Consider the following 25,870-nt stretch of genomic DNA (forward strand, 5'->3'; position numbering starts at 1 on the left):
CATTGCCTTTCTTTGGGATTGGAATGAAAACTGACCTTTTCCAGTTCTGTGGCCACTGCTGAGTTTTCCAAATTTGCTGGCATATTGAGTGCAGCACTTTCACAGCATCATCTTTCAGGATTTGAAATAGCTCAACTGGAATTCATCACCTCCACTAGCTTTGTTCATGATGCTTTGTATGATGCTTCACTTGAATGTGAAGTCAAGTAAGGCCCACTTGACTTCACATTCCATGATGTCTGGCTCTAGGTCAGTGATCACACCATCGTGATTACCTGGGTCATAAAGATCTTTTTTGTATAGTTCTTCTGTGTATTCTTGCCATCTCTTTTTAATATCTTCTGCTTCTGTTAAGTCCATCCATTTCTGTCCTTTATTGAGCCCATCTTTGCATGAAATGTTCCCTTGGTATCTCTAATTTTCTTGCCCTTAATAGTTTGATGCTAATTTCAAAACAATTGAAACCACACCACAGCTTTCTTTACAAATATATCTAAACAGAGTGGATAACCAAAGACACATTCAAAATGTCATCACACCCCTCTCCTCACTTTACCTGTTCATTTTCCTCAGTTTCAATGTAAGACCGAGAATAACAGAAAATCAATAAAGCTGCTGAGTCACCTGGGGCTTGAAGAATTTTTCACAAAACCAATTATTTCCCAAATAAACTTTATTTTGAAAAGAATACCACAACAGAGTTGTTGAAATTTAAATATAACATATCTTAGCAGTATTACTGAGGCAAATTATATACAAGTGGAGTCACAGTTCATGTCTGATTATTCTTACGAATGAAAAGTAGTGCAAAGATGCTGCTACACTAAACAGGCAGATAATGTAAAAACAACCATAACCTATTTATATGCTGTCATTTCATACTTGTATCTAAATATTTAGGTGGGAATTGATCCAAATTCATACAAGATAAATAATATGCTCCCTGAATAACCAAAATTCTTTTTCCTTTCCTCTTCCACCATAGATAGCATCATCAGTAATGTCTATACAATATAGCACGGGATGACAAGCTACTTTCTTTCCCTCAATAATACAGTACAAAGCTTTCTGTATTGTGGTTTGTAAGTCCTTCAAGTTGAGGAAAACAGCAGTGACAACTTAAGAGTTTTCTAAATATAGGTGATTTCATCAGAGAAAGGTGTTATTTATGTTCTTCCCAAGAACTTCCTGTTTTAGTGATGAAAATGTCCACATATAATCAGTGAAAGTCGTCCATACATGATGTAGTAATTGTTCATAAGTACCAGAGATAAACAACTAAGACACATGCCTGGACCCTCTCGCCCCTAGGGTTTTTGAGGCAATTCAGTGCTCACCCTAAGATTATTCAATTAAACCAGAGACATTTCTGGATCATGGGATTTCAAAAGCACCACATACAGCCAGTTAACTATCTTCAAAGGATAAGGATCCAAGGACAAAAAACAGAGTTGACTACTAGGAGAGCAAACTGAAGAGAGAATCCTTTTCAATACCAGAGGGCAGTACAAAGATACTTAACTTGGGGATTGAAATCTGGGTCTACAAGTTAGTTACTGATTGACCTTGGGCACAAAAATCAATCTCTCTGAATGACAACTTTCTCATTTATAAAATAGGTACAATAAGATCTCTTTTTTTCATAGGCTTAGTGAGAATCGGACAATGATGCACTTGAGATCACTTTGTAAACTTACTCTTCTTAGCAAATGAGGTTTGGGTATTTTTAAAAAGTATTGGGGAAGAATTCCAATTTAAGATAAAATTATAAAATCATCAACTTTTGACTTGTGATAGACCTCTATTCAAAGGTAGCCGCTGTGAACTAACAACATTGTAAAGCAACTATACTTCAATAAAAATTTTTAAAAAAATAGTAGCTGCTGTGGGTCTGCCTCATTTTTTTTTTTTGATGAGGCAGAAATGGGAAATTTTTTATTGTATCACTAATTTCTCTTATAAGACAATGTTACTGTAGTATAACACATTAGTTATAGACATTTATCAATTAAAGAATGAGGAAGGGCGATCTGCTAGCCTTAAAAAGTAAACAGTGACTCATTCCAACTCTTCACCTCCTTTGCAATATTTTGACACATTTTATTATGAAGAAATAAACACATAAATAAATTGTTCTGTTAATCATGGTAGGTCATTCATTGCTAGTTATGTAGCTTAAATCCCAGGCAGATTTCAATGTAAACATTTATAAATTATGAATTTTGTTACTCACTTCAGCATTGCACATCTCCTCAGTAAAGCAGTTACTTAAAAGTAGAGCTCAACAACCATTTTCCTGTTTTCCTCAAGCAGAGACTCAAAAGCAGTAATAGGCACACTGTTTCATTACAACATGAAAATAATAAGCCTTGGGTTATTGCTAAAGGCTTTTCAAATATCAGCATCTAACTTGGAGATGAGGGAAAAAGAAATAGAGGGTGCTGATCTGTGCTGTAACCTGTTCTTATGTGGGGCACGCTCCTGGTTGCAATATTTGAAAATTACATGTATGTAAGTAAAACATACAGCTTCACATGTGAAAGTGAAAAATGGTCCAGAAGTCTTCTCTTCAAAAACAGATCACCTTTTTCTTCCCAATAACTTACCAGAAATAAATGTACTTAGAAGCCCTAAGGGGTTCTTCAAATAATATTCAGAAAAATATATAAAAATAAAAAAAACAAAGCATGAACAGAACATAGTTAACAAATAAGACTTTCTTTCGGGATAATTACCCTTGCTTTTAAGGATGGATGCCATGTAAAATGGGAGACATGTGTCTATAATTCATCATGTTTATATGTAAATTCTCTGGCAGATATAAATCCATCTTTGTCTTCATCTTCTTTATCAAAAATATCCTCTACCAAAACATCATGATGACTTTCATTCACCACTGCACCATGCTTTTCAAACTCCTTCTTTAAATACACTTTAACCTACAAAATAATGGGTCACATTAATAATTCAGATTCATAAGACACCCACATTGAGCCAATCAATATTATAGACTAGATGGGTAGTGTATTTAGTTATATATAACAACTACTAAACAGCTACATATGATAGTAAAAGAGTTATAAAGAACTTTTCCCCTGAAAAGCTGTTTCTTTAGTGCTGTGGGCTTCCCAGGCAGCTCAGTGGTAAAGAATCCGCCTGCAAGGCAGGAGACTGACGTTCTATCCCTGGGTCGGGAAGATCCCCTGGAGAAGGAAAGGGCAACCCACTCCAGTATTCTTGTCTGGGAAATCCCATGGACAAGGAGGCTGGCGGACTACAGTCCATGGGATCACAAAAGATTTGGATGCAAGTAAACCACAACAAATAGTGCTATGGCAGAGACACTGAATACTGCCCAGAGGCAAACGTAAGGATTACAGCACGAGAAAAACACACAATGAAGCGTACTAATCCCAGTCCACCACAGAGTCAGGGATTTGAAAGACCGCTACCTTTCAATCCACTGAATTACCCAGATCTTGTTTTCTAACAAGGATCAGAACTCCAGGTATTTCTCTTAAAATCAGACTAGGTGATGGCCTTTTTACAATTTAAGTAGGTGACTAGAAACAGTAGCTGCTCTGGAACTCGGTGTGATCATGCCACTTGACCTTTCCATCTCAGAGATTAAAGCAAAATCCAGACTGATGAGTATTTAGACTAAAAATTTCCATTTTTACACAGATATTTGAATATATAAACAAAATATTGCCCCCAATTACCTACTGCTGCTGCTGCTGCTGCTAAGTCGCTTCAGTCGTGTCCGACTCTGTGCAACCCCATAGACGGCAGCCCACCAGGCTCTCCAGTCCCTGGGACTCTCCAGGCAAGAACACTGGAGTGGGTTGCCATTTCCTTCTCCAATGTATGAAAGTGAAAAGTGGAAGTGAAGTCGCGCAGTTGTGTACAACTCTTTGCGACCCCATGGACTGCAGCCTACCAGGCTCCTCCATCCATGGGATTTTCCAAGCAAGAGTACTGGAGTGGGGTGCCATTGCCTTCTCCGCAATTACCTACTAGATTCACCATAATGCAGTTCAACTGTATTTTCATTTTTAATCATATTCCTCTGTTAGAGGAGCAATTTCAAACCTTCTCTCCTCCCTCTACCACCAATATGCAAACATAATGTGCACATTTATTTTTAAGATTAAGGGGATGTAATGCAGTTGAAAAAAGCGGGAGAGGCAGTGATAATAGATGCGCTAAGGCAGAACACGTCTCCAGGGTATACTGTGTGAATAAAGTGAGATCCCAAACAGTATGCGTAGTATGCTGCTTTTTGTGTAAGCAAGGGGGAAAGAAAACTGTATATTCATGTTTGCTAGTATTTGGATAAAGAAATACCTAGAAGAATACATTAGAAACTAATAAAACTGGATAGGAAGGAGAAGGTCACATGGTAGAAGAGGATATAGGTGGGAGAATGACTTCTTAATAAATCCTTTTATATTGAATTGATTTCTTTGAACCATGTGAATGTGTTGTTTATTCAGGATTTTTTAAAGGAAAGGGAATTCAAATTTATCTTGGATAGAAAAGAGTTAATGACTGATAAACACTCTGAGGTGTTATAAATTTAGTAGCTGTGGATCATGACCCTGTGGTTTATAACAACATATCTTATTCAAGACTCAATCATTTTCTGGTCATTGGAATGAAATGGATGAAAGCATAAAAAGGGACTTGATTTCTGACTAGCCAAGCCATAATGGAGAATGGGGGGAATGACTCAGTCGTGTCCAATCCTTTGAGACCCCATGGACTACACTATACATACAGTCCATGGAATTCTCCAGGCCAGAATACTGGAGTGGGGTAGTCTTTCCCTTCCCCAGGGGATATTCCCAACACAAGGATCGAATCCAGGTCTCCCACATTGAAGGCGGATTCTCTACCAGATGAGCCACAAGGGAAGCCCAAGAATACTGGAGTGGGTAGCCTATCCCTTCTCCAGCGGATCTTCCCAACCCAGGAATTGAACGAGGGTCTCCTGCATTGCAGGTGGATTCTTTACCAACGAGCTGTCAGGGAAGCCGATAATGGAGAATATGAGTAGACAAAAAATTTAAGGATACAGATCTTTCTCCATTTCTTTCCCCACAGAAGCCAGACTAAGACATGTATGTGTAGCAATGGCTGCAAAAGCCTAAATAAATTATATAGAGAAGTCCTCTTCCTTTCCTCTTTCTCAACACCAGGACCTTGAGGGAGCTGGGAAAGGTCTGTCTGCTTCTATGAAAAATCAAGACTGGGATCTCCTATTCTGAGCAAAACTGAGCATGTGATCTGCTTGCTGCTGCTAACTGCTAGATAATCACTATACAACTCCATTTAACAACCAGTGATATTATGCAGGACATCTTTGTTTCTTACACAGTAACTCCAAAACAGGAATTTGTCTTGGTAAAACAGATCTTCAAAAACTCTGGGCAAGGGGGAAGGAAGGAAGAAGGGAAGGGATACTTAGGGAGTTTGGGAGGATATGCTACAAACTGCTATATTTACAATGGATAACCAACAAGGACCTCCTATATAGCACATAAAACTCTGCTCAATGTTATGTGGCAGCCTGGATGGGAGGGGAGTTTGGGGGAGTATGGATATTTGTATATGTATGGCTGAGTCCCTTTGCTATTTACCTAATTGTTAATCGGCTACACCACAATACAAAAAAAAAAGTTTAAAAAAAAAAGGGCAAGAGCAAGATACAGTGAATCCTATTGCATTAAGGGGAAAAAAAGCAAAAGAATGGGAAGTCTCAATATACTTTTCTCCAATACAATGATTTCCTATGGAAAAAAAAAAAAGGCAATTTTCAAAGCATCAGTGTTTAAGAAAACTTATAAATAACATTTTACACAATAAAATAAATTTTATTTAAAAATATATTTCTTAAAAAGTGAGTTAAAAGGAAGGAAGGAAAAAGGCAGGGAAGAAGGGAGGAAAAAGGGAAGAGAGAGAGAGAGAAAGGGAAGGTCACCTCATTTTTAGAGAGTTTCCAGTCATCATTAAGATCCATTTCTTGGAATGACTCATGGGATCTTGGTCCATTTCGAATCTCCAGGAGATCAATGTTGAATATCAGTGTACTTTCTGGGGGAATTTTACCTGACACGTAGAGAGGGTGGGGGTTAAGTTTTATTTAAAAGATCACAAAGTTTAGATGGTAGAAAACTTGCAGTAATTAACAAAATACTATTTTAACTGAATTAAATGAAGAACATTTCTCAGACTGTCACATATAGAGAAATTATTTATAGTTTATTCAAACAAATAGAATAAAGATAGAACAATCCAAATTATTAGATCCAAAAGAGAGTGTTTTGACCTTGCAATTAAAGATTGTTTTGTACACACACATACACACACACACACACACACACACACAGATGCCTCATGGTCTGAGAATTAAATTTCAAATATAATTAATAGATTACATATTATATGTCAAGAATGACTTAATGGGCTTTCATTCAGAGTTAATCATAGTAGAAGTGATTTACTAACTTTTGGGTCAGAAACTCCTGGCCTAGAGACACATCCAGCATGGCCATTTCCACCACTGGGAGGCAGTATGTAACAAGGTGAGCTCACCCTGGGACAAAACACATCTGCCTTTCTCTAAGTCTCAGTTTTCTCATCTGGAAGCAAATTCAACACATGTTGAGGAAATTCCATGGGAGGGGGAGACATAAAAATAAATTGCTGAGAAGGGAGATAAAAATCTTTTAAAGTGAAAAGAGCTTTGTTAGAGTCCCAGGGACCTTAAAAAAAAACAAAAAACTAAACAAAACCAAAAACTTCTGGGAAACTGACATTATTTTTTTCCAATTTGTTTTCTTGTAAGTATAATTAACATACAGGTCTGGGTAAAGATTACAAATATTTCTTAGTGCCCCACTCCCTCATCCCACATATTCCCATGAAAGAGCATTTGTAAGCATCCAAAGAACAAAACTTACACTGTGTGCTGAAGCGTACCATTCCAGATCTAGGCAGAGGGCATGCACTAGAGGTCATGAAGAAAACTGCAATCTTTCCAAAAGGAGGCATGCAAACATGGTACTAAAAAACTACAAAATTTGTGTTTAAGTACATGTTAGCAGGATTAGTTTCATGGGACTCTGTTTGAAGGAAATGACTCAAATTCAGATCTCTAACTTGTTACAAAGTAAAATCAAGTTAAATGGAGTATGGAGAAAGAGACATGGACTAATACCATTTAGTATTTATATTAATATACTAATATCATTTATATAGACAGAAATTATAAATACCATTTAATATTTATATAAATATTAAAGGTGAAACAATAAAGATACAGAAAAGTGAAAGAATATGTTAAACATCAGATACTTGATTTTATCCTCTAAAAGGATCATTATTAAAATCAGAGTTGAATTTTGTTAGTAAATCCTGTTCTTTGCAGAAGATTTACATAAATATTAAAAGGAGAAACGTTAAAGATACAGGAAAGTGAAAGACTATGTTGAACATCAGAGAAACATTTTCAAGATACTTGATTTTATTCTCCAAAAGGATGACTATTAAAACAAGAATTGAATTTTGTAATAAATCCTGCTTAATGCAGAAGATTTGAATAGCAAGGTCCATTTTAGAATATGTAATACTTCATATATGGCACCTATGTTCTTCTTAGGAAACTGGGGTAGGAAACCATAGTCCCCGCCTTATAAATGGTTAAGCTTGGAGGCTATGAAGTCTGTATTTTTACTACATCAGAGTGGTTTTATGTCTAGTTCTAATGACTTCTTAAACTTTTTTTCTTCATTACGTACAGAATGTGGAAGAGATAGAACCAAAAAATAAAAATAACTCCCAGAACCACTGTCCATTATCAACATTCTATTTCCTTGTGATTCACTTTGTATGTATATATATTTTTTCCTAATACTATCATACTATATCTTTGTTTTCTTATTTTATATATAACATTATAGCATACATATTTTAGATATAATTTTTTTAATGTTTAAAATACTCTTTTATTTTAAATATTTATTAGTTTTATTTGGCTGTGCCAGGTCTTAGTTGCAGCACACAGGATGTTTGATCTTTTTTGAGGCATACAGGATTTTTAGTTGCAGTGTGTGGGATGTAGTTCCCTGCCCAGGGATCAAACCTGGGCCGATACATTGAGAGTGTTGGAGTCTTAGCCATTGGACTACTAGGGAAGCCCCGAAATGCCATTTTTAAATAACTGGGTCATATTTTATTTAGCTACACCTCTGTTATTATACACTTAAGTTGATTTCAGTCTTTTAGCTATTAAAAACAACATAGTGATGGACATTCTGTTTATAAATCTTCCCCAATACCAGATTATTACCGTAGGTTAGATTCTAATGAAGGAATTATAGGATGCATGCATATAAACATCTTTAGGCTTCTTATAAGTAGCCCTGTGGAAAACTGCATGGTCTCCCACCTGAACAACAGGTTTTATTGGCTGCCCTAGAATACTAGCACAAAGGCTCCCTGGACCAACTAGCCCAGTTGCTTCTGCTTTATTAAACTCATTTCATGACATTCCAGTATTTATTTAAATAAATTATAAAACAATTTTAAACATGAAAAGAACCTCCAATAAAAGCTCTGTCGTGGCAGATGTCAGTTGTGACTCATACAGAGCTCACATCTAAAACTGCATTTAATTCCTTAATAATCTGTATTTCAAATGTTCAACTCATCAAAACAGCTATACTGAGTAGTCTTTCTTTTTGCATTATTAAAACAAATCAGTAAGTTTCAATTGGGGAGGACAAAAAAGTCCGGGAGACAATGGAGACACTGGCACAACAATGTGAATGCACTGAATTCCACTAAACTATATACTTCAAAATGGTAAACATTATGTTATATATATAATACTACCATTAAAAAACCCCACCATATTGGTGAGCAATAGTAAACAAAGTTGAGATTATAGAACATTTTTTCATTGACAGTTCAGTTGACCATTTATATATTATGATTAATTGGCCACTTCAAATGGTAATCAAGACAAAATTATATTTTCCTAAGATATACAAGTCCTGTATTTACTTCTTGAAAAAAAAAATACACAGTAGTTACTACCTTCTATGCCTAATCCAGAGAAGAATTATAATGCTGTAGTACAAATGTAGAATCGTTATTACCTTTTCCTTCTTTTCCATAGCCCAAGGCAGGAGGAATGGTGAGCTTTCTCTTCTCTCCTACACACATTCCCTTCAAGCCCTGGTCCCAACCTTTGAGAGCCTCCAGGATGCCCAGGGTGAACCAAATAGGCTGACCATTGTTATGTTTGTGACTACAACAGAAAGAAAACACATTTGGACTCTTTAGTAACTTTATCATTGCTCCTGCTCATGCTCAGTCGCTAAGTTGTGTCTGACTTTTTGCGATCTCATGGACTATAGCCTACCAGGCTCCTCTGTCCACAGGACTCTCCAGGCAAGAATACTGGAGTGGGTTGCCACTTCCTTCTCCAGGGGATCTTTCCAATCCAGGGATGGAACCCATGTCTCCTGTGTCTCCTGCACTGGCAGGCAAATTCTTTTACCACTGCACCACCTGGGAAGCCTTGTTGTATACCAAGTATTATCTAAATGCTTTGCTTCTTTTAAGTCTAACAGTGATCATATGAGATAAGTACCATTATTACACCATTGTACAGTGGAGGAAACTGAGGTTAAGTGTGCCAGTATCTGACCTAACTCCAAAGTTCAAAGTTCAAACTTTGAATTCCAAAGTTCAAAGTCTTAATCGCACAGTGATGCTTTCCCTGGGAGACCACTAGGGTGCAGAGAGGGATAAAATAATGGAATATGGATGAGTTTGGGAAGGAGGATGAGAGGCTAAGAATACTCACATGGACAATGGAGAGTCGAGAGCACAGCATCTTATATCCTCTCTACAACCTTTCCTGATGTACAGCCTGCTGATGGTTCTGACAGGTGCAAGAGGCTGCTCTTCAGCCCTGAATCCCCATTCAGACCCTGGTCTAATTCTCTCCCTAGGTGTTTATTGTGGGGCTATGCAAGGCAGTCTGGAAGAGTGGCCCCTCAAAGACTAGAGAAGAAGTGAATGGTCAAGATATCCTGGCTCATGAGAGGCCAGCCTAAGAAAGCCAACCTGATGGGCTACTGGAGGGGCTTGTGGGCTGAGTAGTATCTAACCCAATTAACTCATTCAGTGCAATAAAGGGGCTTCTCTGGTGGCTCAGATGGTAAAGAATCTGCCTGCAATGTGGGAGACCCAGGCTCGATCCCTGGGTCAGGAAGATCCCCTGTAGAAGGGAAAGGCAACCCACTCCAGTATTCTTGCCTAGAGAATTCGATGGACAGAGAAGCCTGGCAGGCTACAATCCATGGGACCCCAAAGAGTTGGACATGACTGAGACTAACATCACTTCAGTGCAATAAGGGAACTGGCCTATTCTCTTGTAGGTGAGAACTGGAAGTCGTTCTACTAAGCTTCCCAAGTACCATGGTTACTAAATGTAGGTAAAGGTCCTCACTTCTTTTCTTGAATTTGGCCCATGATCAAAGTAGCAAAATGGCAACTGTAGAACATAGAGGAAAGCTAGAACAGAATAAAGAAAGAAGAAAGAATCCAGTACCCAGTGCTGTTACAGTTTTGGGACGTTTACTGTCATGCTAAAGGATTTAGGCCATTTACCACGTAAGTTATGGTTCTTGAAATGATGAACGTACTTTATAAACCGATCATTTGGTGGTACTTTCATTATAATACTCAGAGTTAGCAGGTTTTGACCATTTACATGGAGGCTGCATGACAATATTCCCCTGATCAGGAAGTAGAACTTCAGTAGCAAAGTGTTAAATAACGTCAAGTGGTTTGCACTGAAGTCCACACAGGCTTTTGGTTCTGAGACTTGAAAGGCTGGACCTAAAATAGATCAGACTAAAATAAAAATGTAATTGAAAGTTTCAAACGCAAATCATAATATTGTTTAATGTCCAATGTGGCACTGTTCTCATTGAAAAAAAAAGATAGGGCTATTGAGAATTCAGTGGCAAGCTACCATCTTGGAACTTTTTTCAAGGACTAACAGAGTTCAGGGAAGAGTGCCACTGACTTCCGAATGTCATGACAGACCAGATCGGAATGCCCGGTAAAGGCAGTTTATCAGAAAACAAGGTCTAGGAAGGGCCATGAAACTTTGCTGCTTTAGTTCATGTCATTCTCTCTACCTGGGATGTCCCCCCTTCCTCATTCTCCACCAAAAAACCTCCATCCATCTTTCAAGACCCATCTCAGTTATGATCTCTGGGAAGTTGCTCTCTTTCCCCACCTTTAGAGCACGATTAATTCTAGAGTCCATTACGCTTTGTGAGCACTTCGAACATTCTGTCCTTTACATCATGAGTTATTTGTCTTCCTCCCCCCCTGTAGACAGTGTCCTGCTGGAGAAGAAGCCACTCTTAGTCATCTTTGTATCCCTAGGGCCTGACTTGTGGTCGCTCAGTAAGGATTTGATTGATGGATAGATGAATGAATGGATGAGGCTGGAAAGAAGTCAGATATTTAAATTTTCTCTAGTATCAAACAAAAGGGCTAACATAAAGAAATGTTCAGTAAATACGTTTGGAATGGAATCAGAGATTCAATGCCTAATTGGAAATCACTATACTTTTAAAAGATTTCCATTTTGCAATTTCTTTCTTTAATGAAGCAGAAATAATGATAGTGTAACCACCTGAAAATCCTTCACTGTAGGTATTGGATTAATCTTCCATAACCACACCCACACCTGTCAATGAAGTCTTTGATTTCTAGAAAGAAATAATGAAATGAATCATGGTCCTGTGCCTTGACCAAAGTGTCATCTATCAGAACAGAATTTAAGTAAGTCAATGAACTAACGTTAAAATATCCTATGACAAGCAAATAAATGATTGTATATTGCTCTGAAAAGCTAAAGTAAATTTCACCTACACCAAAGTTATTTTCCCTCAGGATCAAAGTTTGAGAAATGAGAATTCCTTTAAGTCTTTTCTACTTATTGCCTAATTATACACCTAGATATTTCTACAGTATTTCAGAAATTCTAGTTCTAAGTTTTATAATTAAAAAAATTACTGTTTTATCCTGAGCACATGTTTCCAATAAGATCTTCAAAGGCCTTGTTATATAAGATTGGGTTTCAACAACTTCCTTTCCCCATAGAAAGAAATTAGATATTTCAGTTTTTTTAAAGAGATAAAGTTGGTACGCGCCACTATCCCTGCCCAAGAGCTGGCATATGTGGGTTGAGTTCTTTTATTATTTTACCCGAAGGGTATAATTACTTACGTGGAGTGAAATAAGGAGCCGTCCTTTTCTAAGTAGCCTTCATAATGGACCAACATCAAATCCCCTCCTTTGGTCTTGCGATGGCAGATGAACGGCTTCTGGAGAACTTCAATCTTCACTTCTGGTTCTGGGATGAGAGCCCCACTCAAACAAGTTACTAACAGTGTCAGGACTGCATTCCACAAGAAAAGCCTCATGTTGCCAGGGCAGGAAAGAAGTTGCTACAAAAACACAGAAAGGGCCCCCGACCTCATAGAGTTAAGAAAGTAGTTGAAGACTTAAAGACAACAGCCTCTGGCAAGTCATGACTCCCTCTCTTTCTAGCAGACGTGGCACATTCACCACCGACAACTTTCCCACGCTTTGCGAACTCACCTCTAAAGAGTTAAGCCCAACCCCTGCCCTGACTGGCTCTTACAACGCTGGCTCCTGGAAAGACGGCCTCCCATTGGCTTGTGATTCTGTCCCTCAGGAGTCTCTCAAGCCAATGGCGTCACAATATTGCAATTTGCAGTTCCGCTGAGGGGAGGTAGCGCAGAAGCAAACCACCCGGAGTGGTCCTGAAGGCCCGGGGATTACAGAATTCCACAATTTAGGAATTGGAGAGAGGGGTGGGGAGCACAGCTAACCGGAAACCTCAGACAGATTCCGAGATGTAAAGAATCCGCAGGGTTGTGAAGTCCTGGGTCCAGGGGAAATGGCAGAGGTCTCAGGAAAGACTCCTTTCGTCTCACGGTTGGTGAGAGAGCCCGCTCCCTTCCCCCCAACACCCCGCACACCAAAAAGTATGGTAAGGGGGCTTCCCAGGTGGAGCAGTGGTAAAGAATCTGCCTGCCAGTGGTGGAGACGCTGGAGACTCGGGTTCCTAGTTGGTTCCCAATTCCTGGTTGGGAAAGATCCCCTGGAGTAGGAAATGGCAACCCACTCCAGTATTCTTGCCTGGAAAATTCCATGAACAGAGGAGCCTGGTGGGCTACAGTTCATGGAATCATAGAGACGCAGGCGACTGAGCACGCAGGCATGTAACAGTGGTTTAGGTTTCAAAGTGCTTTCTGGTTCTTCGTGAACCTCACTACTCTGTGGGTAAGGCAAGTTCTTTTATCCCTCTAAAAGATAAGTTAATATTTTGGCTAGGAGAGGTTAAGTGTCCTGCTTAAGTTTATTCAGCCCCAAAAGCAGTTGAGCTCCATCATCCCAACATCTGATTCATTCTACAACACCATACAATATTATGGTCACTAATAATTTTAGATGATCTTAGTGTAGAGGGTCAATAATGAGAAAAGACCCTGCTGCTGGGAAAGACTGAAGGCAGAAGAGGGTGACAAAGGATGAGATGGTTGGATGGCATCATTGATTCAATGGACATGAATTTGGGCAAACTCTGGGAAATGGTGAGGGACAGGGAAGTCTGGGGTGCTACAGTCCACGGAATCCCAAAGAGTCGGACACAACTTGGCCACTGAACAACAAAAGTGTAGATGGTCAATAATGGCCTCTATCAAGGATAAGGATATACAGACCTCTGTTTTAAAGCAGAAATAGTAATCACAGTTATGAATTATACAGGCTAAGTTTAAAGATTTTGCTTTACATTTTTTGCATAATTTCAAAAGCAATACTTGTTCATTAAAGCTGACTTGGAAGAAACTGGAAAATACTCGTTTCCAGTTAAAATACAGGAGTCACAGCATAGGGCTTTCTGACAACCCATCTGTGGGATGGGGTGGGAGGTGGGAGAGAAGTTCAAGAAGGAGGAGATACGTGTATGCTGCTGCTGCCGCTGCTGCTAAGTCGCTTCAGTCGTGTCCGACTCTGTGTGACCCCATAGACGGCAGCCCACCAGGCTCCTCCGTCCATGGGATTTTCCAGGCAAGAGTACTGGAGTGGGGTGCCATTGCTTTCTCCAGGATATGTGTATACCTATGGCTTATTCATGTTGCTGTATGGCAGAAACCAAAACAGCATTATAAAGCAATTATCCTCCCATTAAAAATAAATAATTAAAAAAATACAGGAGCCTAATTAAAATTGAATTTCAGATAAATAGCAAATTAATTTTTCTGTTTTTATTTGTGAACTATGGCAACAGATTTTGCAAATAAGAGATTTACTTCTTTAGATTACACTAAAGAAAAAGAAAAAAATCTGTAACGCCACCATGCAGAAATAGTCATCAACATTTTGGCACATAGTTTTGTGACATATGCCTAAAATAATTAGGATCCTACTGTACACTGTTTTGTAACCTGCTTTTACCACAGAATCTATAGTTAACATTTTCCCTAGTCAAATATCCTTAGCACAGAACTTTCTCACACTTTAATATGCATGGGAATCCCGCCTGGAGATCTCCTTCAGGAGTTTGGGGCCTTGCATCAAGATCCTACAATTCAGACAAGCTCCCAGGTGCCTTCAGTGCGGCTGTACACGGACCACACTTCGTGCAGCGGAGGTTTTAGAGTTTAAAGATCTGTTTTTGCTCCCTGGTCACTCACAGTATTCTATAGTGAAATTCCCATCATCTCCTTATGCCCTATGGTTGGGTACCCCCTCAATATCCTTGAAGTGTGTAGGATCAGTTAGCCTTGAAATGACAGACTCTGAAGACTAGAATCCAGCGGGCACCCTAAGGGGCCACGGTGGCTCCCAAACATCGGGAGGTGGAACCCATCTATGGTACCATAGAGTCAAGTCTGTGTTCCCCTTTGTCCCAGAGGCCTCTCTACTCCCTTCTCACCCTCCCTCTAGTCGCAAGCCTGCCCGCCCGGACTCATTTTCCCTGCGGGCCTCTTTTCACTAGGTCAGCCACGCCGGCATCTCAGCTAAACTCCGGGGTGGATTTTGGGAACCGGCGCGCAGGCGGTGCACTGGGCATGCGCGAGCGGGCCCTGAGCCCGGTGGGTCGAGCACTCAGGTAGTGCGCCGTGGCGCGGCCAGCGACCGGCTACTTCACTCGCGACACTTTGGTGACTTCAGTCGCCCCTCGAACCCACCTAGTACCTTGGCCTCCTTAAGGACAGCGCGCCGCCTGCGGCGCCTGGGACCACCGGCCGGCCGCGCTCTCACGTGCGGAGGCCGCCGCAGTGACCCCGCCCCCGGGCCCAGGATGTGAGGCCGGCGGGGCGTCCCCGCACTGGGCCCGGGCGCCGGGAGTCACCGGCTCGGCAGCGCCGGGCGATGGCCCTGCTGCCGGTGCTCCTCGCCTCCTGGAGCCTGGAGCAGTGACGGGGCCGGCGGGCGAGGGCGAGGTGGCCGCGGGCGCCATGGAGGGGGTGCTGTATAAGTGGACCAACTATCTGAGCGGTGAGTAGGGGGCGTGCCAGGGTTCCAGTCCTTTGTCTGAGCCGAGGGAGGGCGGCGTCGGGACTCGCCTCTTGGGCGTCGGGGTCACGGTCTCTTCTGAGATCTGAGAGGCCTGCGTGGACTGGGAATGTTTTCCCACAGCAGTTCTCTGGCTCCGTGCGGTACAGACACAGCCCCCTGTGGGGGCTGGGTGGGAGCGGCAGCTCTCCTCACTTCCGAATCCTGAGATTTGGGGTGACTTGAAAGGCACGATGCCCTCGGTGTCAGCGGGAGGGAAATGCTAATTCCGACTGTGGGGTCCTCTGGGAGCCTCGAATTCTGGCGAAGGAGCTGGTCTCGGGAAGGTTTCGCGTGAATGCGAGCAGAGGTCAAAGGTTCTTTTTCAAAGTCCCCATTACAAGCACTTTCCTTTTGTCACTTGCAGAGTTACCTGAGTGCAGACCAGAGTATCTGAGTCTCAGCCCCAAAGTATGCACGTTTTTGGTTTTCTCACCGAACATTTCTTTTTGTTTTACTCGGAAATGACCGTAAAATAGGATGCAAATATTAGCAACTCTTTTCTTGCCCTGCTGAACAGAACGGCTTAAAAATAGTACCCCACCCCCTTTTTCCAATTTGTGGAAGTACTTCATATCTTGAGAAGGTCATAACTATTTTTCAGCTGTGAATATGATTCAGAAGGAGCATTTTCATAAATGAGTATATAAATAAAAGCCTTCTGTGCGCTGGAAACTGTGCTAGGCCCTTTTTTGAAATTAAACTTTTTATTATGGAAAATGAGCTAGGCAGGCTCTTACAGTTTTAACAGCAATTTGAAAAGAGAAATATTCTCAGTGATTCTTAAGTGGTGGAGGTGTATTTTCCCATCCTGTGGAGCCTAGGATTTTTTTTTTTTAGGGTTGTAGTATGATCCTCAGGGGTGTTTTAAGGACGTTTGTGTCTGGGAGGATCAGTTGGCAGTAGTGACTTTGATGAGGTTATAAAGCACAGCTGAAAGTGTGCCTGTTGATGGCACCCAGAATCTCTTCCCTATGCATAGTGTGATTACAAGTGAATTCTGTTTATTTTTCTTGTGATCGTTAGTAGAAACTGAGTGAGGAGAAGTGTTTTAGAAGACCTGCTGTTTGCTTCAGGGACCTTCATTTGATGTATTAGATGTAGATACCTCATGACTGGGTTTGGCTGAATGTTAGGGAGGATGTTTGATCAAGTGATTTGCCTCAGAGGTATCTCTAAGCTCTGAGATGTAGGATCTTATGCCCCTGAGTGAAATTTAGTCACGGGTCTTGGTTCTTTCACCCCTTTCCATCACACGTGCCTTTTAACTTATTTCTTTGATCCTCAGTGCTCTTTTTTTTCCATCTCCCTTTGCCCTCTTTTTTTCCCCTCTCCTTTCTTGCTCTTCTCCTCCAAGTTTACCTCTTTTACCAAGTTAAGTCTGTTGTTACTATACCTACTTCTTGCTCATGAAATGGCCTTTTCCCCCTGACTGTCTTTATGTATCCTTCAAAAAAGCTAAATTTCTCTGGAAGGATCTTTGGAATCTTTATCATGTGGTGCCCGTACCATCTGTTCTCTTGGAAAAAGTCTACTTTTTTCTGCCCTAAGTGAGAGAAGTTAATTTTGTGAGTGATACCATCATGGTGAAAGCCCTAAAGAAACTGGAGCCATTGCCAGTGGCTGGCTTTACATTTTGCTGCTTGTTCCCCTGTCCCTCAAGCCACCTCATTGTGGACACACTGTGCATAAAAGCCCATCACACCACGGGGGACTTTTCCTGGATGTGTATGTGCGTGCGTGCGTGCGTGCGTGCGCGCGCGCTCAGTTGTGTCTTTGCAAACCCATAGACTGTAGCCTCCCAGGCTCCTCTCTCCATGGAATTTTTCAGGGAAGAATACTGGAGTGGGTTGCCATTTCCTATTCCAGAGGATCTTCCTGGTCCCAGGATCAAAACCGCATATCTCACTCACGTCCTCTGAATTAACAGGCGAATTCTTTACCACTGTACTACCTGGGAAGCCTTCCCTAGGTATATTTAAAATTACCGTCCAGTGCATTCTGTTTCCTTAGGAGATACATTTACTCTGGAAAGGAATGGTAACAACCTAGGCGAAGCAAATGCATCCTAGTTTCTTTTCCTCGCCTGTGCAAGTTAGTCTCCCCAAAAGAGCATCCTGTGAGTGTTAATGACAAGCGCTAATGAAGACACCATTTTCTTCTCCTGAAGCTTTTTTTTTAAAGTAACATTTTTTTTTCTTATGGTTTTGCACATAGTAATTTAAAAATACATGTAATATCTGTCTAAGTTTTTGTTCATTTTGAGTTTTTCTCCAAAGAGATTACTTAACCCATTTGTGTATTTCTGTCATGTCCACAGCTTGATATGGGATACATTATGTCCAAATCTGAGTGGAGAATTAGCAAAATCAGTTTATCAGCCAATCCTTGGAATCCTTGGAGGATGTTGTTAATTTCATTCACCAGCTGCTGTGTGCTGGGCCCTGTTCTGGGCAAGGGGCAAGCAGTGTTAAGACAGACACTGTTCCTGCCTTTCTTAAACTTACAGTCTGGTGGGGGAGACAGGCATTCATTGGATAAGTGGTTAGAAGCAGGTGCTCAAGTGTGTGTGATTTGAGAGGGGAGGAAGGGAGAGGCAAGTCTGGGTCATTGGGGAAGGCTTCTTTTAGGAAACTATCTAAGCAGAGCCTAAAGGTTAAATAAAAGCTGGGTAGGTGGTGAGGCCAAGGCAGAGGTGCAGTTGGAGGCTGTAAGGAGAAACTTTTTAGGCACGGGGAATATCAGCGTGAAGGCCGTAAAGCTGGATAAAGACTGGTGAGTTAAAGGAAAGAAGACCCAAAAGTCTGGAGAGTTGAGAAGAGGCTCCAACAAGACTGCAGAGATGGGGGGCAGGCCTGAAATTGCACAGCCTCATAGGCTGGTTTAAGCACTGCAGAGTGATTATTCATGCACATGTGTGTGTGTGTGTGTGCTCACGCACGTGTGCGAGTGTGCATGTGTAAGTAAGAAAGAAATGATGAAATTGTTTAAAAGCTTACTTTGGCTACATTTGTTGTATTTTGCCAAATACTATAGTTATTTTGTGAGCTTCTCTTGCCTCTTGAAACTGTTTAGGTTTCAATTACTGAAAGTTGTAAACATCCATCAAGACCTGAGAATAGCTGTATCTTAATTGCTTGCATGAATGTACTGCTAAAATACAGAAAGAGAAAAGAAAAGTCTCTTTTACCTAATATAGTAGGCACACTCAAGTACCCTGTGCTCCATCAGAGAAAAGGAGAAAAGGAAAAGAAAAGGAGTGTCTGTGTATTTTCTCTAACATTCTTGAGCTACCCAGTTTTAAGCAGCAGAACATTGGGTATTTAGTGTCCAGCCCTATCTTCACATATTGGAGGATTAAACTGGAAATGGAAAGGGAATAGATTAAACATTTCACAAACATCTCTGTTGTATGAGACATAATGCTAGGCCACTGTGAGTTTGTTATTTGTATCTTTCAAGCCCTAAACGTTAGTCGAGGGGCATTATACCTGCTTGGTTATTCGTTAATGCTCCATAGTAGAACGCTAGTTGAGGAGTCAGAGAAACCTGAGGTCTGGTGCCAGCTCTGTCACTGCCAGGGGCAAAGTCACTTTATCACTCTGAGCTTTAATATCTTCCTCCATAAGAGTGATGAGATTTACCCATTAATAATTGTAACAAGAGTAAAAAGACTTAAACACTTCTGATGTTCCAGACACTATTCTAAACATTTTGCACAGATTAAGTTACTTAATCTTTGCAGCAATTGTAGGAAGCAGTTGACTTTATTATTTCCAGATGAAGACATTGAGGCACAGAAAGATGGGGGAAGGGACTGGCCCAAGGTTACAGAGTTAGTAAGTGCCTCCAGCATCAGTGCTCCATTCATTACATAATACTTGCAAAGGTCCTTCCTGCTTGGTCATTATATAATTCTAGCTGATTCATAATGTACCTATATTTAAAGTATGTTGGCCTGGAATAGCAGACTCTATTTGGGAATGGGAGGTGGGGAGGAGTCTGGGAGCAAGGAGGACTGTGCCCAGTGTTGTGCATGTGTTTTGTCACTCAGAAATTTTCAGAACTGCTCTGAGCTTTCTGCTTTCAGTTTTAGTTCGCTTTCCTGCCCACTCAGCGCACAGGAGGGCTGCCGTCATGAGCTCTAGCCAGCTGCAGGCTTCTTGGGCCCCTCCAGTGCGTTAGGGCACAAGCACATTGCAGTCCTGCATTCCAAAAATAACAGAAGCTTGCATCACGCTCGCCAGATGATGGTCTGCGAAGGTGCTATAGTCTTGCTTATCCCCCCAGGTAGGAGGTGATGCTTGTCCACGTATGTTTGTGCTGGGTAGACAGTACTAAGGAGTCATCTGGAGTGTGAGTGATCCAGAGCATGGGCTCACAACCACTAGTCAACCTTTTTTGTTGTAATTATTTTTAAATATCTTTACCAAGATAGTAATTAATTAATCTATCGTGAATTTCACCCATTTAAAGTATACTCATCAGTGTTTTTTAATATATTCACAGAGTACAACCATCACCACAATCAATTTTAAAACATTTGCCTTATCCTGAAGAGAAATACCCACTAGCGATCGTTCCCACCCCACCCCCTCTTGCCCTTGGCAACCACCAAGGTTATATACATTTGCCTGTCTATATAAATTTTTGTCAATTCCAGACATTTTATATAAATGCAATAAATGGAATCATACATGATATGGTCTTTCTTTACCTCGCATAATGTTTTTTTGCTAGGTTCATCATTGTTGTGGCATGCGTCAGTACTTTATTCCCTTTTGTTAAGAAATAATATTCTACTATATGGAAATATCATTTTGATTATCTACTCATCCATTGATGAACATTTGGATTGCTCATTTTTTTTGGTTAATATGAGTAATGGTGCTGTGAACATTTGTGTCAGATTTTTGTGTGGATGTGTTTTCATTTCTCTTGAACATTAATCAGAGAAGTAGAATTGTTGGATCATGTGGTAACACTTTAACGGTTTGGGGAACTGCTGAACTTTTCCAAAGTGGCTTCTCTATTTTATACTCTTGTTAGTAATGAAAGAAGGTTCTTATTTCTTCACATCCTCACCAATACTTGTAATTGTCTGTCTCATTATATCCATCCTAGTGAGTGTGAAGTGATAAATCAGTGTGGTTTGATTTATATTTCCCCAGTGACTAATGATGTTACTCATCATTTCATGTGCTTATTTAGCCATTTGTGTATATCTTCTTTGGAGAAATGTCTATTCATATCCTTTGCCCATTTCTTAATTGGATTATTTATTTTTTCATTATGGAATTGTTAGGGTTCTTTATTCTAGATACAATTTCCTTATCACATATATTATTTGCAAATATATTTTCCTGTTCTGTAGATTGTCTTTTACTTCCTTATGGTATCATTTGCAGCACATTTTTAAATTTTGATATCAAATTTTTTGTTTATTGCCTGTGCTTTTAGTGTCAAATCTTAACACTTTGCCTAACCCTAGGTCCTATTTTTTTTCTAGAAGTTTTTTTTTTTTTTTTAATAGTTTTAGCTCTTCTTAATCTCCATGAGCTTCAGCTTCGTGACAGCAAGAATAATAGCCATACTTGGTCTGTTATAAGGATGAAATGGATAGCATATACGAACCCGCCTGGTACATAGTTCACTTAAGGATAGGTTAATTGGATAGTAGTTTTGATTATTGATGCCAGGAAAAAAATCAGTTTGTATTGCCTGTGTGAAAATTGTGGTTTCTCATGGTTTCTGAGAGTATGCTGCTGCTGCTAAGTCGCTTCAGTCGTGTCCGACTCTGTGCGACCCCATAGACGGCAGCCTACCAGGCTCCCCTGTCCCTGGGATTCTCCAGGCAAGAACACTGGAGTGGGTTGCCATTTCCTTCTCCAATGCATGCAAGTGAAAAGTGAAAGTGAAGTCGTGTCTGACTCGTAGAGACCCCATGGACTGCAGCCTACCAGGCTCCTCCATCCATGGGATTTTCCAGGCAAGAGTACTGGAGTGGGTTGCCATTTGTATCCTGAATTCCTTAAATTGTTCTTTTGGAAGTTGGAGGGGTATAAATTATAAAGGAAAAGATTCAAATAAACTGTCGGAATTTTGGAATTGACTCTGCAGTCCTATGACAGTCATCCTTGCGGATGAATGATTATTGCAGATCATGCAATTCTGTGTACCACTTGTCTCTGTACTTTAGCTCCCAGCGAAAATTAATCAATAATTTGTTAAGGAACATAAGAGATGTGAAACTGTTGCCTCATTAGCACTCTACCAGAAGCAATATCTGTCTTCCCCTTGATTTGGACGTGTGATGTGATTGGATATACTAAGAGTGACCCATGGAGTATTATGTGATTGAAGTGGTTTATAGATGGAAGAAGCCTGGGGGCTATTGTTCTCAGACTGTACTCTCAGTGTTTAATCCTTACCACTTCCTGTTACCCTTTCGTCTTATTTAGAATTGAGCAAAAAAAGCTCAATTTTGCTTATCCCCCCAGGTAAACGGTGACACTTGTTCATATATGTTTTGCCTCCTCCAGGGGATCTTCCCAACCCAGAAATCGAACCCAGGCATTACACATTGTAGGTGGATTCTTTACCATCTGAACCACCAGGGCAGCCCCAAGAAGATCATGGTCTAGTGGAAATCTTTCTCAACTGTGAAAGTGCCCTTCCAGCTAAATTTGTGATTTTGCCCTTTAAGCTTTTATATGGTTATTCCGAGGCTATGGCTTGACAGGCCTTAGAGGGAGGGACCACATTGCATGTAGTGGGTCCCTTGGAATAGTTATACGTTACTGATCACTTTCAGGGAAAATTTCACAGAAGAGAAGGGACCGAAGGGTGGTGAAAATGCCCTTTCAGCTAAATTTGTGATTTTGACCTGTGGTTTTGTGGTTTTGTGATTTTGACCTGTGGTTATTCTGAGTCTGTGGCTTAACAAGGCTTAGAGGGACCACATTGCATATAACTGGTCCCTTGGTGTAGTTGGATGCTACCAATCACCCTCAGGGAAAGCTTCACAGAAAAGGAGGGACCAAAGGGTTGGTGGGATCGGCTTAGACAGGAGGACTTGTGAGAGAACAGAAGAGATCCTCAGTGAAGAAACCAGCAGGACTAAAAAGGAGGGTTCTTTTCTGGGAGCAGGAGGATATACTGGGGTGTTGTTAGTATTAGATTAGATTATTAAACCAAACCAAGCCTGAGAGTTTCAAATTGGTGTTGTAGGGGGTCTCTAGGGTATAGTAGAAACCTTGCCAATTTAAAATAACATTATGTGTCTTTACTGAAAGTAAACAAGAAATTAATAACAGAAAGATGTAGGAACTCCCCAAACATTAGGAAATTAAACAGTAATACATCAAAGTAACCTATGGGTCAAAGAAGTCTCCAAGAAAATTAGAGGATATTTTCAATTTAAATTGAAAACATAACACTGGTTGGCCAGGGGTAAAGGATTGGGGGAAAGGCTTGGCTAAAAATGAGTAGCACAAAAAAATTTTAAGAGGAGGATAATGGAATTTTTCTGTATCTTGAGTTGTTAGAGGACTATGTGTTTATCGAAACACAGAACTGTTAACCAAAGAAGAAATTTCACTATGCATAAATTTTAAAATATTAAAAAATTTAAGTCTTTAATGGAGTGCAGTTTTTTAATTTTTTTAAATTTTTTTGAGTGATATGTTTGGATGAACTATTCATCACAAGACTGCTGAGTAAAAAGTAAGGGAAACTACAGTGTGTTTTAGTCAGATGTATGTTTGACTCACAAGTAATCATTTGTTTGATTTGGATTTTAAAGAAATAAGGAGATCTCTAAAAATTTTGATTTAAAAATGATGGCTGTTATGAAATAGTTATAGTACAGATTTAACTTGAGCTATGCCCTTTTATATCCAAATATAAGTGCATGTTTTTAAAGAAAAATTGTTCTCATTGAAAAAATATATATACCATTCATTGTTATTTGAACTGAAAAATGAATTGTGCAAATAATTACTGTCGATTAAACATAAAAAGACATTGGCACTCTGTGAGAAAAAAACCAAGCTGATAACAGTTTTGCAATAATGATCTTCAAATTTTTAGTTTCTTTAAATAATGTTTTGTAGTTTTCAGAGTATTAGTTTTACACTTCTTTTGTCAAGTTTATTCTTGTTTTGTTCTTTTTGATACTATTGTAAATGAAATTATTTTCCTAATTTTATTTTCAGATTGTTCATTGTAATTGTATAGAAATACACTTGATATATGTATATTGGTCTTAAATCTTGCAACTTTGCCAAACTCATTGTAATAGTTTTTAAAGTGATTCCTTTTCCAAAAATATATATATATATATACACATTAGCAGGTCTGAGAACAGAGGTAGATTTATTTTTTCCTTTCCAGTCTGAATGCTTTTTATGTAATTCTGTACTCTAATTGCCCTGGCTAGAACCTCCAATACAGTGTTGCTTAGAAGTGGCGAGTATCTTTGTCTTATTCCTGATTTCATGGGAAAAGCATCTGGTCTTTGGTGGCTCAGATGGTAAAGAATCTGCCTGCAATGTGGAAGACTGGGTTCAATCCCTTGGTCGGGAAGATCCCCTGGAGTAGGGAATGGCAACCTACTCCAGTATTCTTGCCTGAAGAATCCCATGAACAGAGGAGCCTGGTGGGCTACAGTCCATGTGATCACAGAGTCGGACAAGATTGAGAAACTAACATAATGTTAGCCTTGGGTCTTTGTAGATGTCTTTATCAGGTTGAAGAAGTTCCCATTATACCTAGTTTTTTTTAAAGAACTTTTATGAAAGAATGTTTAATTCTATCAAGTATGTTTCCTACATTTAGTGAGATAATCATGTGATACCTTTTTAGAAAAATTTTATTTACCAAAAAATCCAGCTCAAGTTTGAAGTAAGAAGTAGACTTCTATAATTCCATGTAACTGGAAAGTCCAGAAGGTATCTTGTCTGTAGGTATGACACAGTCTGACTGAGGTGTTCAAAAACTGTCATCTAGATTTGCTTCCTTTTCCTGACTGCCTCCTGTCCCTTCACCCCCTTTCCTTGTACCTGTAAACCGTGTTTAGGTCCATGTGATGGCACAGTGCCTGCCAGTGGTGGCCCCAGGCAAACACCTTAGAGACCAAAGAGAAAAGAGAGATAGTCTCCATTTCTTTCCTCCTTTCCCCAGTCCCAGCAAAAGCCCCAGAATTATTTCTGGTTGGGCCACTTGCCTGTCTTGGAACATAGCTCTGAAGAAAGAGGATGTGAAGCTCTAGTTGAGCCTAAATCACATGCCCACCTTGGGGCTTGTCAGCCCCATCAAAACTACATGGATAGAGTGTGGAGAAGGGGGTTTTCAGTAACAGAAATGTAGGAGGTGGATGCCTGGTTGCCAAAAATAAATGTCCACTTTACCTTCTACAGTGAAATAATCCAAGATAATACAAAATGTGTGAAATTGGCATTTAAATACCCCATCCCTGGCAGCAGTAGGTTGTAGGTTCTAAAACTTTTCCTACTCATTGAAGTTTCTCAGCTAATCTTCCTAGCAGGGAGTTTGGCTGACACAGCATTCCATCTCCAGTAGGGGATGGCAAAAAAAGGGAGTGCGGATCCACGGGAAGATAGTCTAATGGTAATTGAATGAATCAGGGGCTGGTCCAGACCCATAGTTTTTAAGCATTCTTTTGTTACCTTGAATATTTTATTATTTTCAAGTATATTAATCAGGGTTTTCCAGAGAAACAGAACCATGTATTTCCATATGAGGAGTTTTATGATAGAAATTGGCTTATGCAGTTATGGCGACTGTAAAGTTTTAAGTCTGCTCTCTGCAAGCTGGAGAACTAGGAAGGCTGGTAACTCAATTCAGTCAGAGTTCACAGGCCTGAGAATCGAGGGTGGTGGTCACATCTCAGGTAGAGAGAAGGTTCACCCTTCCCTTGCCTTTCGGTACTGTTCAAGCCCTCATTAGATTGGATGCTGTCCACCTGCACTGGTGAGGGCAATCTTTACTCAGTCTGCTGCTGCTGCTGCTGCTGCTAAGTCGCTTCAGTCTACTGATCCAAATGCTACTATCTCCCAGAGACCTCTTCACAGACACAACCACAAATAACGTTTTACCAGCAATCTGGACATCGGTAGGCCAGTCAAGCTGATATATAAAATTAATTATCACTGTAAACCAA

General features: G+C 40.2%; 2 protein-coding genes across 7 annotated transcripts in view; one reads left to right on the top strand and one right to left on the bottom strand.

The window, feature by feature from the left end:
• Window positions 1-655: 655 nt before the first annotated feature.
• Window positions 656-12,702, bottom strand: FKBP14 (FKBP prolyl isomerase 14). Its single transcript, XM_027539439.1, has 4 exons — window positions 12,325-12,702; window positions 9,165-9,316; window positions 5,984-6,111; window positions 656-2,939 (listed from the first exon to the last, which is right to left on the bottom strand). The coding sequence occupies exons 1-4, from the start codon at window positions 12,519-12,521 to the stop codon at window positions 2,781-2,783; spliced, it is 636 nt and encodes a 211-aa protein (XP_027395240.1). The 5' UTR covers window positions 12,522-12,702; the 3' UTR covers window positions 656-2,780.
• A 163-nt stretch (window positions 12,703-12,865) lies between these two features.
• Window positions 12,866-25,870, top strand: part of PLEKHA8 (pleckstrin homology domain containing A8) — a 108,890-nt gene continuing 95,885 nt past the window's right edge. For 3 of the 6 annotated variants that reach the window (XM_027539438.1, XM_027539432.1, XM_027539437.1), the window contains exon 1: window positions 15,198-15,630. In XM_027539438.1, coding sequence (XP_027395239.1) covers window positions 15,591-15,630 — 40 coding nt within the window. In that variant the 5' untranslated portion in view covers window positions 15,198-15,590. Of the gene's footprint in view, window positions 13,064-15,195; window positions 15,631-25,870 lie in introns of those variants that run through there. The other 3 variants (XM_027539435.1, XM_027539433.1, XM_027539436.1) reach the window with 2 other exon arrangements.

Source organism: Bos indicus x Bos taurus, chromosome 4 (genome assembly GCF_003369695.1).
Source record: "Bos indicus x Bos taurus breed Angus x Brahman F1 hybrid chromosome 4, Bos_hybrid_MaternalHap_v2.0, whole genome shotgun sequence".
In the NCBI taxonomy this organism is placed as follows: domain Eukaryota; kingdom Metazoa; phylum Chordata; class Mammalia; order Artiodactyla; family Bovidae; genus Bos; species Bos indicus x Bos taurus.